The sequence below is a fragment of the Orussus abietinus genome, unplaced genomic scaffold (genome assembly GCF_000612105.2).
Source record: "Orussus abietinus isolate OABI.00-Male unplaced genomic scaffold, Oabi_2.0 scaffold167, whole genome shotgun sequence".
NCBI classification, from domain to species: domain Eukaryota; kingdom Metazoa; phylum Arthropoda; class Insecta; order Hymenoptera; family Orussidae; genus Orussus; species Orussus abietinus.
The window spans coordinates 41,097-58,664 of record NW_019394328.1 but is presented as its reverse complement, the minus strand read 5'-3'; the positions used below and the strand labels follow the sequence as shown (position 1 = coordinate 58,664).

Sequence of the window (17,568 nt, the reverse complement as noted above, 5' to 3'; positions counted from 1 at the left end):
CCTGTCCCGCATAAAATTTCATTCTCTATTAACAGCTTTTAAATTATCGATAAACAAATTAAAAAGAAAATGGAGCGCCAGGACCTTCCTTAAGACCTCCATATTCACTGTAGTAAAGTATGAACCGATCCGGTACATCCAGTTCGAAGAAAAGTTTCATAAACGAGACGACTTTGACGCCACTTTTACATCACCTTAAATCAACTTCGGGATAGTTTTCCAATTCATGTCCTGATTGTCCCGGTGTTCTCCTCGCATCCAATTACGATACCAGACCATACTTGACGTGTAACTAATTTTGGGCGTAAGGTCGTGTCTCGATATTCAACAGCTTGTCGTTTCGAGTTTCCACCATTGAACCCGTCGAGTGCATCCGACTCGTGTCACCGATTACTGATATCCCAAGTTTCAAACAACTCGCTTTTGACTATTCCAGTTGCAGCGTCAGCTAGCCGAAAGGGGCGGCGGAGTTTGTCTGAGCGACCAAGAGTCCCTTGTGTCATTTCCACGGGGCAGCGTCAACGGGGTAGCGACTCCTGGTGCCGGGAGCAACAGCGGAGGTGGTGGAGGGAGCGGCGGGATGATTCCTCATCTCGGATCCCAACAAGGTCCAGGAAGCACCGAGCTGAGTGCAACCATCAACGTCGGCGGGAACCAGGTTTCGGGTCCGACCAGTGGCCAAGCTGGTGATCGTGGGAGCTGTAGTGCCGATAGTGGGGTCCGTGGATCCAGCGATCGCGAAAGTGGAGGCGCCACCAGCGTTGGTGGGAATCTCTCGGACTCCACGACGGATGGTAAGTTGGTGACTCATGTAGATGGTGGCCGATGTAGATCCAGGATCAAAGTCAACCTACACACATCCGTTCCGTATCGGTTCAATGTTCACGTCGTTCCAGCGGCTTTAGGCCATTGCTCATGCCTTATTGTTATGAGTGCTGTTAAGGTGATATGAATGTGTCATACATACATACCAAAAAGTCAAAATATTTATAAAACTTTTCTCCAAATTCATTTGATACTTCATCGCGAGATTATGGAGGCCCTAAGGAAGAACACGATGTTCGTGATATTTCATTTAAAAAAATGACTTTTTCTTATTTAGCCTAGACTAGAACGGAAATGATATTTTTTTTTTGTGAAAAATGAAATTTCACAAGCATTGCGTTCTTCTTTATGGCCTCCATTATCACGTGGTGAAATTTCAAATGATTTCATGTTCACTGAATCATATCTTAAAACCATGCACGGGCAGCAATGTTTCATAGCACAGCACAGACACTGAACTGATGAGTGTAAATCGACCGAGCTAACGTGTGAAAATTGGTACGGGTGTATGTAAATTGACCTCAAAATATTTGCTCCTGGGGCTCGGTTCTGTTCAGCATGAAATTGTCCAGCAGGACGTGATGCATCTCGCAGGGTCTATTTCTTCGGATCTGGACTCACTCTTTGGATCGCAGTAACGCATTCATAAAGAAGAGAATTGTTGAAAATTCTGATTCCCTGTAAAAGGTCGACGCGATGGACTTGTAATTTTTCAGACAAACTCGTCACGAAAGGCCATGACGAAAACTACTACTTTTAGGGTTTAGTGTATGAATAGATCTCTTCGCATGTTCGGCTGATGTCGCAACGTAAATTGTAGTTGAAGGCAACGTTCTTTTATAAGCAATCGTAACATCGCAGAAGGTTATCAGGGCTACTCAGGGTTGCTGGGGCAGATATCAGGATCCTAGCGCTGGTAACGCTTGTTTCAAACTCATCACAAAAGACTATGACAAAATCTGCTACGTTTAGGGTTTAGTGTATGAATACATCTCTTCACATGTTCGGCTGATGTCGCAACGTAAATTGTAGTCGAAGGCGACGTTCTTTTATAAGCAATCGTAACATCGCAGAAGGTTATCATGGCTACTCAGGGTTGCTGGGGCAGATATCGAGATCTTAGCGCTGGTAACGTTTGTTTCAAACTCATCACAAAAGACTATGACAAAATCTGCTACGTTTAGGGTTTAGTGTATGAATAGATCTCTTCGCATGTTCGGCTGATGTCGCAACGTAAATTGTAGTTGAAGGCAACGTTCTTTTATAAGCAATCGTAACATCGCAGAAGGTTATCAGGGCTACTCAGGGTTGCTGGGGCAGATATCAGGATCCTAGCGCTGGTAACGCTTGTTTCAAACTCATCACAAAAGACTATGACAAAATCTGCTACGTTTAGGGTTTAGTGTATGAATACATCTCTTCACATGTTCGGCTGATGTCGCAACGTAAATTGTAGTCGAAGGCGACGTTCTTTTATAAGCAATCGTAACATCGCAGAAGGTTATCATGGCTACTCAGGGTTGCTGGGGCAGATATCGAGATCTTAGCGCTGGTAACGTTTGTTTCAAACTCATCACAAAAGACTATGACAAAAGCTGCTACGTTTAGGGTTTAGTGTATGAATAGATCTCTTCGCATGTTCGGCTGATGTCGCAACGTAAATTGTAGTTGAAGGCAACGTTCTTTTATAAGCAATCGTAACATCGCAGAAGGTTATCAGGGCTACTCAGGGTTGCTGGGGCAAATATCAGGATCCTAGCACTGGTAACGCTTGTTTCAAACTCATCACAAAAGGCTATGACAAAAGCTGCTACGTTTAGGGTTTAGTGTATGAATAGATCTCTTCGTACGTTCGGCTGATGTCGCAAGATAAATTGTAGTCGAAGGCAACGTTCTTTTATAAGTAATCGTAACATCGCAGAAGGTTACCAGAGTTACTCAGGGTTTCTGGGGCAGATATCGGGATCCTAGCGCTGATAACGCTCTTTTCAGACTCATCACAAAGGCAATGAGGCAAACTGCTACGTTTAGGGTTTTATACATGAATGGATCTCTTCGCATATTCGGCTGATGTCGCAACGTAAATTGTAGTTGAAGGCAACGTTCTTTTATAAGCAATCGTAACATCGCAGAAGGTTATCAGGGCTACTCAATGTTGCCGAGGCAAATATCAGGATCCTAGCGCTTTCAGCCTTCGTTTCTTCCTGTCTAACTCTTTTCCTCGTTTCTCAGCGAAAGTGGCTCGTAACGTATCAAAGGATTCGTATAAATCCGCGGCATCAGTGGTTTTTTCTCTGGTGAAACGCTTTGTTGAATCACACTTGAGAGGAGCACCGCTGATCTGGATGCGTTCCGGATCAAGGACGGGATCCCAGGACTTCCGTCGTCGGGATTCCATTTTTCTGAGTTTCCGATCTTCGAGGGGTAATACCTCCTTCGTCTGGATGGGAAGTATCCGTGCCCGTAGGTAATCCCAAGGGATCTTCTACCAGGATCCTCGCCAACTCGGGGGATCACTTTCCAGGAAGAGGCTTAATCGCGAGTCTCAATTATCTCTTTTTACGGGAATCCTCGAGATCCCCGGGATTTCAAGGTCCGCGACGCCTCTGGACCTGGAAAAGGGCGACAGCGAGCATAAGCTTAACCCCCTTACAGGGTGCCACGAGATGAGGTGGGATTTGCCCCCTGTGTGGTTATTATGTTGCCCCGTACGCTTCATTTCCAAATCTCCCATGAATATGGAATTGTAGTCTCATAGACGAGAACGGTACTGGATCGATACCGCTGCGATAGTTCCTGATACCAACAATTTCGCTCATCAGCAGATGCTAGTTCTTCATAAATGTATGCAGATTACCCGAATTCCGTTCCTTCGTCTAAAAATGGGTAATCTCGCGTTTTCATGAACGATATCGTTTACCATGTCGACCCAGCTACTGAAGCTCATGGTATGAATTTAATTCATCACTAGACAATAATCCCTTAAAGGTTTGGGCAGTTTTGGTGTTTGGACGACAACATATAGTACAAAACAAAAGTTCACGCAGGCAAAACGAGTTCTTTTTCTTCATCTAATGATTCGTAATCTAGACACATAGGATCTCTGTCGATCAAGTTAATTTCAGGATCTAAGGACCTAGAATTGTATTTTTATGAAAGATAACATGTACCAGGTTATGTGTAACTGTTGTCAAAACTCGTTGTGTCGGTTGCATCAATCAACAGCAATTCCTTAAAGGTTTACGCAGATTACATGAGTTTCTTTGTCCAATAACTTGCACTCTAAGTGGATACGGACTCTGTGGTTAAAGTTAATTTCAGGATCAAAGGACCCAGATCCGTCCTCTCATGAACAACGACGTATAACAGTTTGATATCATTACCCAAGCTCATAGTATTAAATCCGCTCATCAGCTAACATCGATTGTTCAGAATTTGCAGATCACATAAATCCCATCCCCATTGTAAAGCGCTAAATCCCGGTAGATAGAGTTATCGGCAATTCCTAATTACGACTCAAACGAGATAAATAAAGTAGTTGAAAATATCAACCAGACCCAGTTTGGGCTGGTCTTCTTTGGTAGAACATAAAATGTAAGGTGCACCGGAGGCGCAACATAAAGAACACGAGCGATTACAAGCACTGAGTCCATGTGATTGTGATTTCTGACGTCCTAGAAAATTGGTTTCCAAATCTCCCAAGGATATAGAAATGTATTCTTATGAATGATAACGTATAGCGTGTTGATACCGTTACTAAAACTCACGGTATCAACAATGTCATCGTTCAATGGCAATTCTTCAAAGGTTTGAGCAGATTATACAAATTAGTTGATTTTGAAATCTCTCAAAAATATATAAATGTAATCTTATGAATGATAACGTATAGCCTGTTGACACCGTTACTAAAACTCACGATACCAACAATTTCATCAATCAACGGCAATTCTACAAAGATTTACGCAGATTACACAGATTTATTGTTTTTGAAATCTCCCAAGGATATAGAAATGTAATCTTATGAATGATAACGTATAGCCTGTTGATGCCGTTACTAAAACTCACGATACCAACAATTTCATCAATCACCGGCAATTCTTCAAAGGTTTACGCAGATTACACGAGTTTCATTCCCTCGTCCAGTAACTTGCGCTCTCGATGGTTACTGATTCTGTTGTTAATGTTAATTTCGGGACCAAAGGACCCAGATCTGTCCTCTCATGAACAATGACGTACAACGGTTTGGTATCATTACCCAAGCTCATAGTACCAATTTCGCCCATCGGCTAACGTCAGTTACTCAAAGGTTACGAGATAAATGAAACAGTATAAACTATCGGCCACCAGACCCAGTTTGGGCTGGTCCTCTTCGGTAGAACGTAAAATGTAAGGTGCACCGTGGGCGCAACATAAAGAACACGAGCGATTACAAGCACGGGGCCCACGTGGACAGCTTCAAGGACCTCGAAGAGGTCTCCCCCTGAAAATTCGCCCCACCCGACGAATCCTTGATAGACACGACGGACCTCGAATTGATGACACCGTGTATTTCGCGCAGGCACGCCTACTATTACGGTCGAGGGGAGCGGGCTCGACGTGGACAGCATCTCCGTGGTTTCCTCGGTTGCACCGCCCCACATGTACCAATGTAAGTGTCCACCACAATCATCATCCTCGCGAAGAAAACGGTCCAAGGGTGTACCCACAGACCCGGTCAAATTGGCCACCATCGAGTTACTCAAACGGCCCTTAAGACGCCGCGCTCGGTTAAACAATGGCGTTTTCTGGAACGGAAAATCGAAACAGGGGATCCTTCACCTGGATCCATGCATGAGCATGTACTTACGCCGGATCGCCATGTCGGGACTGTGTGTTCTTTATGTTGCATCGGTGGTTCCTCCGACCAGGAACGAGCAGCAACGATAGGTCCTCCGAGTCGAGCGCTGCGTTTCTGAACTTCCTGATGAACTGGGCCACCAGACTGACAATGAGTCAAATATTCAGACCTAGTTTAAACCTGTGTAACTTAATTGTTGAAGTAGGACCTTTTGGTCCTACTTCGCTCCTTATGCCCTACTTTCGATCTTGTACGTGCGTCCTACTTAATACAAATTAAATCCTACTTCAGACCTAAGAGGAGAAGAATGGAAACATTAGACATAGTTTAGTTACGTTTTTTATATTATTTAAAAACTCATTTGAAACCTATAATTGGAGATTCTAAATAAAGTCAACATTCATTCGAATTAATACCAGTAAATATGAAATAGTTGCAGATTATAAATGAAATTAAAATGTGCTGATAAAAATAACGCGCAGAAATGCTTTCTTCCAGTTCTTTTTTATTAAGGGACCTCCAGTGTATGTAGTTCATTGCCAGTATTCATATAAATACAAATTCACGCATCAAAGCCAAATTTTGGAAGACCAAGCAATATCCTTACGAGATCCTACTATAGGCTTAGTAACAAAATTAAAATATGTATCGCTTTTAAAGTACAAAATAGGACCCCAATTGTATAGAAGCTCTCTTTAAATTCTCATAAAACTCACTCAAGGCCTGCAATCAAATGTTCTCCCAATCAGTAGAATTAAAATGTTGACTGGAAAGGTTCCACGAATGATGTCCTGATGCATTTTACTTTTACTTTAGTGATCCCTGTGTTGATCGTAGTAGTGCTCAATATAAATACAAATTCATGCACAAAGCCAAATCTTAAAGCACCAAGCGATATCCTTACGAGATCCTACTATAGGCTTAATAACAAAATTAAAATATGTATCGTTTTTGAAGTACAAAATAGGACCCCAATTGTATAGAAGCTCTCTTTGGATTCTCTTAAAACTCACTCAAGGCCTGCAATCAAAGGTTCTCCCAATCAGTAGGATTAAAATGTTGACTGCGAAGGTTCTACCAACGATGTCCTGGTGCATTTTACTTTTACCTTGGTGATCCTGATGTTGATTGTAGTAGTGCTCGATTCTAAGGCGTGCCCATTGTTCCCATGCTCGTTTCTGGTCATCGGGAAATTGGCGCCAGGTTTTTGGACCAAGCTTTGCCCTCTAAGAAGAGGAAACCTGCATTTTGGAGGGTCGTCCCTAAATCGTTGTGCCGAACATCTTTTCCAGCTGCCACCACGCCGAAGGACTGCAGCCCCACGTTGTCTCCTCTGAACGCGTTCTCCAGATCCATGGACAACTCCTCCTTGTCCAGATCGGTGGAACAATTGTCCAGTCCCCTGGAGAATGAACCAAGGCGCAACAAGCAACCTCCACCTGTAGTTGCACCTGCAGCTCACTCGAGATCTTCGGCTACTCGCGGCGGCACCTGGGGGTCCATCTCGAGGTATATTTTTTATATTTTTATTAACCAAGGTATACCTTATATCGTTAGACGAAACAATGCGTATCGAGGAATGTACGAGGTACATTTTTTATATTTTTATTAACCACTGTATACATTGTATCGTTGGACGAAACAATGCGTATCGAGGAATGTACGAGGTACATTTTTTATATTTTTATTAACCACTGTATACATTGTATCGTTGGACGAAACAATGCGTATCGAGAAATGTACGAGGTACATTTTTTATATTTTTATTAACCAATGTATACCTTATATTGTTGGACGAAACAATGCGTATCGAGAAATGTACGGAATGATATTCGGAACGATGCAGAACGGATCATGTTGCTGACTATTGTTCTTAACCATTGCACGATACGCACCCCAAGGAAACAAAAGGCAGAAAAATCTATATCGGTATTAACAACAATCATATAAAAATATTTTACCTTTACTTAAGCCGATGTGGCGTCAAGGAAGTCTCGTTTATGAAACTTATCTCCGAACTGGATGTACCGAATCGTTTTAAACCTTACAATGTGAATATAGAGGCTACAAGGAAGGTCCTGACGCGAATGAATTTTCAATTTTAAAGTAATTTGTTTATAGCTATTTTCAAAATTTTTTACAAAAAATGAAATTTCGTCAGTTCCAGGACTTACCTTAGGGTCTCCTATTTTGCCACGATTCATGTGGTGAAATTTGAAACAAATCGGTACGCCCAATTCGGAGAATACTTTCACATCCCTTTAAATAATATTTCAAATATGAAATAACTATTTTCATATGGGTCAACGAAATGATCTTACATAGTGTCTTATGCAATGTCATTATTGCCGATTATCTGAAGTTAGGAGCTATCTCAATGTTATCACAAACTTGATTCATGACAAATAATCGACCTCCGATTCTTGGTTACCAAATATGCAGAACTTTGATTTCGAGATACTGCAGTTCTTTTGCCGACTAGTGGATATTCAAGATGCCCTGTTCCAAAATATGTGAACGGTAGTATATGTATATATGTACTCACACATATAAATATATGAATATATGGCAGAAAAGCTTCCGGTCGCTCGATCGATCCTCTACGTGTCCCAAAGGGAAGGCATTCGGGCGAAAGCTTCGTCTCTTTCTCGCTAAAACCGATTCGCGTTCGCGAATGATGGATGCATGGCGCGAGTTTTTCACGGATCGTCGATCTCGAAATATATATATTATTGCGTGGATATCGAGAACGATGGATGAAAGATGTTCAGGACCACCGCCGATGGCAACTCGCTCCTTCTCTGGTTGATTCCTTGCGCTGATCGCACCGACACTTTTTCCTACAAATTCTGGGTTCGTCTTCGTGGAACATTTTTACCGTAAAGTCGAATCCTGACAAGGGCTTGGTGGCCGAAGTGAAAACAATCCTTCTTCCAGAAGCACTGAAACTGATTTTTCATCCTCCCTCCGTCGAAAGTTTGACTTTCAATGCCTGTCGAGCGTAGCAAAAGTTGCCTATTACGTGCTGCCACACTTTGCCTCCTGAGGGAGGAAAGTACTTACTTTCTGCCCGCTTAAGGTGAAGTGAAACACGTTGAAGAACTTGATCAACGTCAATAAAGAAGATTTTTCTAAATGCCTACGTTGCCGACGTTCGTTGTTATATTGACAGCTGGGTCGAATAATTTTGGATATTGTACCAAATAGCATACTCTACCTGTCGTTTTCGTACAATAAATATCAAGAAATCGAAGTAAAACTACAGAAATCCAGAATTATATTGGATATTGTACCAAATGGCATACTACACCTGTCGTTTTCGTACAATAAATATCAAGAAATCGAAGTAAAACTCCAGAAATCCTCTGGATTCGTGCTTTCTGAGGCTCTAATTGACTGCAGAGGGACCCCCTGCGCCATCTGTGATTTACAGGTCAATTAAATTTTCACTCCGAGACCTCATATTCCCATCGTTTTGGCATAGAAGCGCATACAACACTTTTTTTGCCTTTATCCCGTTCAAATGCGAGTTTATCGATTACCAGAGTGTTCTAAATTGTCGTAAAATTGTCCTGACCCATTTGTTTCACATATCAGTCTTCAATAATTGTGTATCGATCGAAATATAAGAGCTCGACGCCATTTTAGTTCCGGTCTGGGCTAAGGTAAACGAATTTTTCCAAAAATCCAAATTTTGAATGTGTCAGAACAATTCTTAGATGATCAGGAGTGATGTGTCAAAGTTTCGGACAGTTTGGTCTAATACCCTTAAAAAGAAGTGTTGTATTTGAATGAACTGATTTGAAGGGGGTTTCACTTCACCTTAAATTCCACACAATTTGCAAATATTTTTACTATCCAGCTGCAACGGTAACGTGAAATGTGGGAGTTTGCATGTTTGACGGGAAACAGGAGTAACTTTTCCGGGGGTTTCAGAGTGTTCGCGAGATCGCGACATCGAAAAGGCGTGATCAGCTCCGGAAGTGGCGGAAACGAAGGGCAGGATGGGTTCGACCCGTACAGGTCCTGGTCTCCACTTACCGAGGAAGGGTATGCAGAGAAACTGCGACTGCTCAGAGAAGCAGCATCAGTTCCCATGGAGAGATGGAGAGCCCCGACGGTCCTGGCCTGGTTGGAGGTGGCCCTAGGAATGCCGCAATATGGACCACGGTGTGCGGAAAATGTCAAGTCCGGAAAGGTGAGAAGTCCCAATTAGCATATAAAGTGCGCAAAATGTCAAGATAAAGAAATATAAAGTTCGTCAAGCTGCCAATTCGTCGACGCTACATTTTAGTGTTACACGTAACCTCGTGATTTTTCCTTCACGCTACCGGCGGAAAATGAAAGCTCAGTTTTTCCAACTTCTGGCGCCAACACCGCAAAAGCGACACACTGTTAACACATTTGCGACCGCTGACGTGAATTCACGTTTTTTCGAGTTCTATTCCTGGTTGCCGCTGACGTGAATTCACGTCATTTTAAATTCTATACCTGATTGCCGCTGACGTTAATCACGGCCATAACGATACACGATACAAGTTTGCGGCAACGAAGTTTCAGAATTTCATTATTTTCACCGGTACTCGGTATTTGAAACGGAAAAAATTTGCGGGTCGCGAATGTGTTAAAAAGGAAAATACTGAAATTTTATAACATTTTTCTCGGAAGTTTTTATTCAGACATGATATACTAATTTTATATCATACATAAGTTTCCTCATTATTCTGCACAATTTCACAAACTTCTAATATGATGTTACATGACGGCAAATTTATTTTGACGTTTATTATAAATTTATCATAATTTACTTTTGAGACATGAAATTTAGAATTTTACCGGAACCTTATGTACCAAAAGTGTATGAATTTCATGAATATCTTTAACAGGGCTGTGTGTTGAGATGTGACGAATGTTGGGGAAAATCCGTATTCATTACTTAGTTGAAATGATGGTTCCACTCGATAACGCTTTTTTATTTTAATGCTCCCTTTCTTCTTTTTTCAATCCCGAAAAATTATACAACGCTACCCTTTTCCTTTTCCTCTCTTCAAATTTTTTTTACAACTAATTGTTTCACGTTTATGATTTTGTTTTCGGAACATGTCGCGTTATTTTGGAGCAAGAGCAAAAGCGATGCTACGAGTGAGATATTTAATTGCTGGTTCAGGTAGGTTTGACGCACAAATTTCAAGCTGTATCATATTTTACGACTGTAAACTAATTTCAGCGTCTTTCTGCGACCATTCGAACCCTTTAAAATTAAAATTAAGCGATTACTAGCGGCGTATGAAAAGGTACCTTTAAGGTGGGGACGCCAGCTTCGCAAATTTTTAATAATGGAGCGTCGACAGCCCATACAAGTTAATTATTACTAAAAAATTAATATTTTTTAAACGCTCAGGAGGGGCAATAAACTTGAGTACGAGCACTCAAGTTTATCAGCGTTTGACCATTTGAGACCAGAAAGTTAGCAAATCCAAGGGTTTCTTTGGTAATGAATTAAACCATGAGCGCAAAGCAACATCGCTCGATTAGATGTCTTAAATAAATTGCTACGACCGCAGTAAAGCGATAAAGAAACGCGAAGGAAAGTCGTTTCGGCATTGGGGCTGAAATCCTGAGAATTTGAGATATCTAATCGTCGAGTGCACGAGGTTGAATCTAATGTGCCATGATGTATGTACGCAACACTTCCATATGTTCGATTCCTGATCCAGGTCCTGCTGGAGCTGAGCGACAGCGAGCTGGAGGCGGGTCTAGGAGTGACGCATCCTCTTCACAGGAAGAAATTGAAGTTGGCCATCGAGGAGCACAGACACCCGAGCTTGGTTAGATATCCGTGCATCTCCCAGCTGGGACACACTTGGGTCAGCTCGGAGTGGCTCCCAGATCTAGGACTGGCTCAATACTCCGAAAGCTTCGCCACCAATATGGTGGACGCGCGGATGCTAGACCACCTCAACAAGAAGGAGCTCGAGAAACTGCTGGGTGTCACCAGGAAGTTCCATCAGGCTAGCATCGTCCACGGCATACACCTGTTGCGGATGCTCAATTACGATCGCCAGGTGAGATAGCCTCGAGCCTAGAAGGGATCCTTAAATCCCCCGGAAATGGTGCTCCTCCACCCTCTGGTGGACGCAGCAGATGGACGGCTCCCTGACATCGGATCTTCCTATCGTCGTAAAAATGGATTATTTACAGCGCGTCCGTTGGTTCATTAAACTTGGTCCAACCGACCTTAATAAGGTCTTGAATGTGCTTAAAGATATTCTATAACAAGAGTAATTATAGTATAAGTACTCTATAACGGCTCCCTGTCATCTTGATCGAGCCAAACTTCTGTAACAAGAGTAAAACTTTTCTTTGTCATTTATTAATCCTTTGGCAAACCTTAAAACTTCCAAAACCCCTAGTAGCAGAAAATATTTGTCCTATATTTTCTATATATTTAACGAATATCGTACATTTTGTAAATATTTACCAGACATTTGAAATATTTGAAAAACGTTTACTTTAGAATATTATCCCTATAATATTTATATAATATTAGCTCCATGTGCTTTCATAATATTTTTCTACCAGATATACGAAACATTTCGTTTCATTTTAATTCAAGTATTTTTTAAATATTATCCGCCGAAAACATTATAAACGCTTTAAAAATATTTATAATAAAAATCACACGTTTTGCTTCCATAATGAAATAGCGGAACGACAATATTAGAAAAATTTCTCGTGTTTTTTTATACCAAATGAAGTGTCCGATAATAGTGGTGAAGTAAAAAATGTATTTTTATTATGTTAATAAGTTAAAAAATATAATTTCTCTATATGTTTATAAGTTATTGAAACTATATATATCATTGAAATTTTCAACAAATATTTCAGATGTCTTAGAATGAAATCTACAAGAAATCTTAAAAAATCTGTCGCTTGAGATATTTTACAAAGATTACAAAGAAAGATTTAGAAATTATTCTATGCTACTAGGGACGTGGATACTCAAGATTGCGAGGAATTGAAATCTAAATTTTGAATGTGTCAGGACAATTCTTAGATGATGACGAGTCACGTGTCAAAGTTGCGGACAGTTTGGTCCAGTACCCTTAAAAAAAGGTGTTGTATTCGAATCGGCTGATCGTGGCGACATGTGGGGAAACAAATGCCTGGAAAAATTTTCGCCGTGTTCGCCATCTCCGTTTCTGGGGTGAGGTCTGCCTTATCAAATGTCGAATAATTCTAATCTCTCCAATTCCAGGCCCTCGCCGTTAGGAGACATCAATGCGAGAAGGTCGACGCCGATCCTCTGGTCTGGACCAACCAGAGATTCATCAAGTGGGCACGCAACATCGACCTCACCGAATATGCGGAGAACCTGAAAGGTTGGAAATGTCGGACCATCGCGAAATTTCGCGATTCTGGGAACCTACCTTAACCACCTACCCCTTACTTTCAGACTCGGGAGTGCACGGTGCTCTCGTGGTCCTTGAACCCTCTTTTACGGGCGACACGATGGCCACGGCCCTCGGGATCCCCCCAGCCAAGCACATGATTCGACGACACTTGTCCGCGGAATTGGAAGCTCTGGTTACCCCAGCAAGGTACTCGGTCTACTGCCCTCCAGAGGCGACACTGGACAACGCTCACTAAACGCGGGAATTCCCGTCGATTTGCGATTCGCGATTCGTCACGAAATGGCAATTCGATGCCATTTGGGGTCCTTCGAGAGATACTCCGTCGAGGATGCGTTGCCGACGAAGTAGGGCTCTCCCTACTGATCGCGATGGGTGCGCTTTTCTGATCGCGATGGGTGCGCTTCTCTGGACAGAGGTTTCATGGGACAAGAGAGCACATCGCCAGACTTTCGCGGACGTCTTTCGGGAATTACCGGAAGGAGATTCCTCGGGCACGGCTATGGAAACGTGAAATTTAGCCTTTAACCCTTTCGCTGTCTGATTCCGAGGTCCCCACGAGGGACTATTCACCCGGAAATCAGGGAAAACGATTCCCTTCTTTGAGAACCGATTGTCTTTCATTGCAAATGATCAGACAGCAATGAGACTCGGTAACAAGAGACGTTCGACCTTAAAATTCAGGGAATTTCTCGGTGATTTCTAACGATTTCCAGTGACTTATGCTTGCAATTTCCGGCATTAAAATCCATTGTTTCCGAGAGTGAATAAGCTCTCGGGTCCACGTATTAATCTTGGATCTTGATACTTCTAGAGCACCGGCCATTTGTTTTCGGCCACTTGGTGAAATTTCTAGATTTTGTAGAGAACAAAGTGGTGGCGGAAATTATTGTTGCACCAATCTCCGAGGCTTACTAAACTAGTATATTAGCTAATTAAAAAGTTACCGAGTTAATGTACCGAGAAATAAATTAAAAACAGTAAAATATGTTATCGCTATCTTAAACGGTCAAGAGGCACTGTCCCAAAATAAGTGAACAGAACGTCTAACGAGGAAGGTACCTGAGGTGTCCCCCTCCGATTTTGTTCATTTTTAAATATGTTATAGAGGACTAAAATCGAAAGGACACGTGTTTTTTTTTATCGGCGGATAAACCCTTTTAGGGGGTGAAACCAGGCTTCAAAGTTGGCCGTGCAAGGGGGTGAGTTGACTGTTTCATATAGAAGCATTCGACCGATTTTCATGAAACCTCCGTCAAAATGTAGGGAATGAAGAATTATGAAAGATGCATTTGGAATTTTTCGAAAAAATTCAATTTTAAGGGGTGAGCCACCCCTTTGAATACTTCTTTTACCCCTTACGCGAGCAGTAATTGCTCTATCCAAATGAAACTTGGTTAATTTCTAGACCAGAACAATACAAAAAAAGTTTCATTTGGATAGAACAATTACTGCTCGCGTAAGGGGTAAAAGAAGTATTCAAAGGGGTGGCTCACCCCTTAAAAATGAATTTTTTCGAAAAATTCCAAATGCATCTTTCATAATTCTTCATTCCCTACATTTTGACGGTTGTTTTATGAAAATCGGTCGAGTGCTTCTATATGGAACAGCCAACTCACCCCCTTACTCGGCCAACCTTGAAGCCTGATTTCACCCCCTAAAAGTGTTTATCCGCCGATAAAAAGAAACACGGGTCCCTTAGATTTTCGTCCTCTATAATATATTTAAAAATGAACAAAATCGGAGAGGGACACCTCAGGTACCTTCGTTGTAAGATTAATATACAAGTCTCACATTTTTATCGCCTTATTAGAATCTTCTTAGTTACAAACTAATCAACTAAAAGGGAAATCCTTCTATTCCTTATACGTTTATTTTAACTTTTAAAACTGCTCATTAAATGAATCCTTAAATGGCCAGGACAGTGAAAGGGTTAAATAAACACTATGTCGAGGGAACGCAATTCGTAATAAATACGAGTGTCGCTTCCCAACAATTTTTTTCCATCACTTTCACGAGTTCCCTGAAGAACGATACTGAACTATTAAAAAAGATATTTCGCTTGACGATCTCAAGAGCCAGAATTATCGGATTAAGAAACGATTCGATGCTGCAATCCCTTTCGTTGACAACTAACGAGCAATTTTGCAACTTAACTCGGTACTTCTATGAGAAGGGGTGAATATTATTTAAACAATTGAAATATTCCTCAGCAATGAATGTTTCAAATCGATAAAATGAACCCGTGGGATTGTAATACGAAATATTTCTTCGTCTAAACCTTCCTTCTCAACCTGCTCTCGTCGAAAGTTGCGTTCCTTCTGCATCCGAAAAATTCGAGCGAAAAATCAACCTATTGTTGATTTGCGTTGCTGGATTTTGTAAACTCGCAAATTACGAACTTTTTTGAGAAGATCTGAAATCCCGATGATCGATACGACCCGACGTCGACGTAACGTCATCGTAATTCGCGTCGTGAGCTTTTATATGGTCAATATCTTCGTAAATGATACTATAAGCGTAAGGATTTGTTAAAACACTCCACTTCGTGTATACGTGTGTTTGTACGTACTTAAAACTCGAAAATCAAAATCTCCTCCTAATTGCAGGGCGTTCGAAAAATCGCTCCCTAAAGTTCACTGCTTGCAACTTATTAATTACACAGAAAAGCGTCAAATTTGAATTACTGATGGATTAGCAATATTGTCAGGTGATGAGAAAAGAAATTATGCATTTACAAAGGACCCCAGTAGCACGGAATAATTTCTAAATATTTTTCTGTAATCTCTGTTAAATATCTCCGGCGACGGATTTATTTTAAGATATCTTGTAGATTTTATTTGAAGATAACTAAAATATTTCTTGAAAATCTCAATGACATATTTAGCTTTAATAATTTATAAACATATAATAAAAATACGTTTCTTAGTTTACGATTGTTATCGAACACTTCAATTGGTATAAAAAACACACGAGAAATTTTTGCAATATTTTCGTTCCGCTATCTCATTATGGGAGCAAAACGTGTGATTTTGGTTTTAAATATTTTTGAAAGCTTTATAATATATTCGGCAGATAATAATTAAAAAATACATATGTCAAAATGAAACGAAATGTTTCGTATATCTATAAGAGAAGTATTACGAAAACACGCGGAGCTAATATTATACAAATATTATAAAAATAATATTCTAAAGTAAATGTTTTGCAAATATTCCATGTCTGGTAAATATTTACAAAGTGTACAGTATTCCTTAAATATATAGAAAATATATAAGATAAATTTTTTGTGCTACTAGGGGAGATCCGTAAATAAAAATTCAGTTTTCTGTAATCAATGAAAATTATCCGTCTGTGAAGTTAAGTGACTGACATTTGGAATATAGTGACCAAGTAAAACTATTTGATATTTACGCTAATAATGCTTTGTTACGGAAAATTAACATTTCTGAATGCTTCAAGAATATTTCATGGATATTATAAAAATCATTGTACTTGAAAAATAAAAAGTTTGAAAGGAACAGATCTAAAGCCCGGAAGAAACATTAGTTTTTCTTAACCCGAAAATAATGGCGGAGCTAGAAGAATGTAAATAAATTAAATCTGACGCTTTACTGTGCGAAATATAAATAGTTATAAGCTTTGAAGATTAAGGAGCAACTCTTGGGACGTCCTGAATATCGCGCGTGATTAGATCCCTCATTAACCGGATTTTAATGCGGGAAAAGTATCGTGCAATTACGGAAGCTAACTAATAAGTGTTTCTCCATTACGTTAGGCTAAATATTCGCTGTAAAGTAATATCGACAATATCGATGGTACGAATTTTACCCCGAGGAGCCATTCCTGCGCGAAACGTCGAATGTACTAAACAAATGCGTGCGTCAATCTTATCGTAATCATTATCGACAAAATTCCCCTTCACTGGGAATTTCGTCCTGTAAATAATCGCAAACAATTACCGAAACATTGATTTAATGTTGGGTCATGTAACGATTCGACATCCCTGCGTAAATTTAAGAGAGCTTTGAAAATGACTTTTTATTTCCGGATTTACGAATGTCTTAATTTCTCGCCATTTTTTGAAATTAGTGCCAAGACTAAACCGAAACATTTACATCGAGAGGTTAACATCCAAATATCTGTTAAATGAAGAGATCTATCATTTGATAACAACTTTCGAATTTATAGTAACTGAAAGGTACGCGAAGTGACTGATAACATCATTCCCTTCTACAGAAGCAGTAAAAGGGGACGATTGTTCGAATTTTCTCATGCAATAAATGCTTCTTCTCTGACAGTTTATTATTCCGACTTCGAAAAAGGATGAAAAATTAAAATATTACAAAATGAACGGAACAAAAAGTCATACTCACTGCTCTCTTTGCCATTCGGGCTGAGAAACTGCAATCTTAGTGCACCCATATACGGTAATACGCGATGATACAAATCGTTGGGGTAAAAAGGGATATTCCCAAAAAAAAAGGATAAAAG

The 17,568-nt window shown here is 40.6% G+C and overlaps 1 protein-coding gene across 1 annotated transcript in view; it reads left to right on the top strand.

Annotated features, from left to right (window-relative positions):
• The window catches only part of LOC105703798 (kazrin), a 96,990-nt gene that overhangs the window by 71,874 nt on the left and 7,548 nt on the right, over positions 1–17,568 (top strand). Inside the window, exons 6-12 of the mRNA XM_023431793.1 lie at positions 437–794; positions 5,384–5,473; positions 6,955–7,171; positions 9,599–9,860; positions 11,380–11,727; positions 12,921–13,044; positions 13,119–13,263. Of these exons, the coding sequence (XP_023287561.1) occupies positions 437–794; positions 5,384–5,473; positions 6,955–7,171; positions 9,599–9,860; positions 11,380–11,727; positions 12,921–13,044; positions 13,119–13,263 (1,544 nt within the window). The remainder of the gene's footprint in view (positions 1–436; positions 795–5,383; positions 5,474–6,954; positions 7,172–9,598; positions 9,861–11,379; positions 11,728–12,920; positions 13,045–13,118; positions 13,264–17,568) is intronic.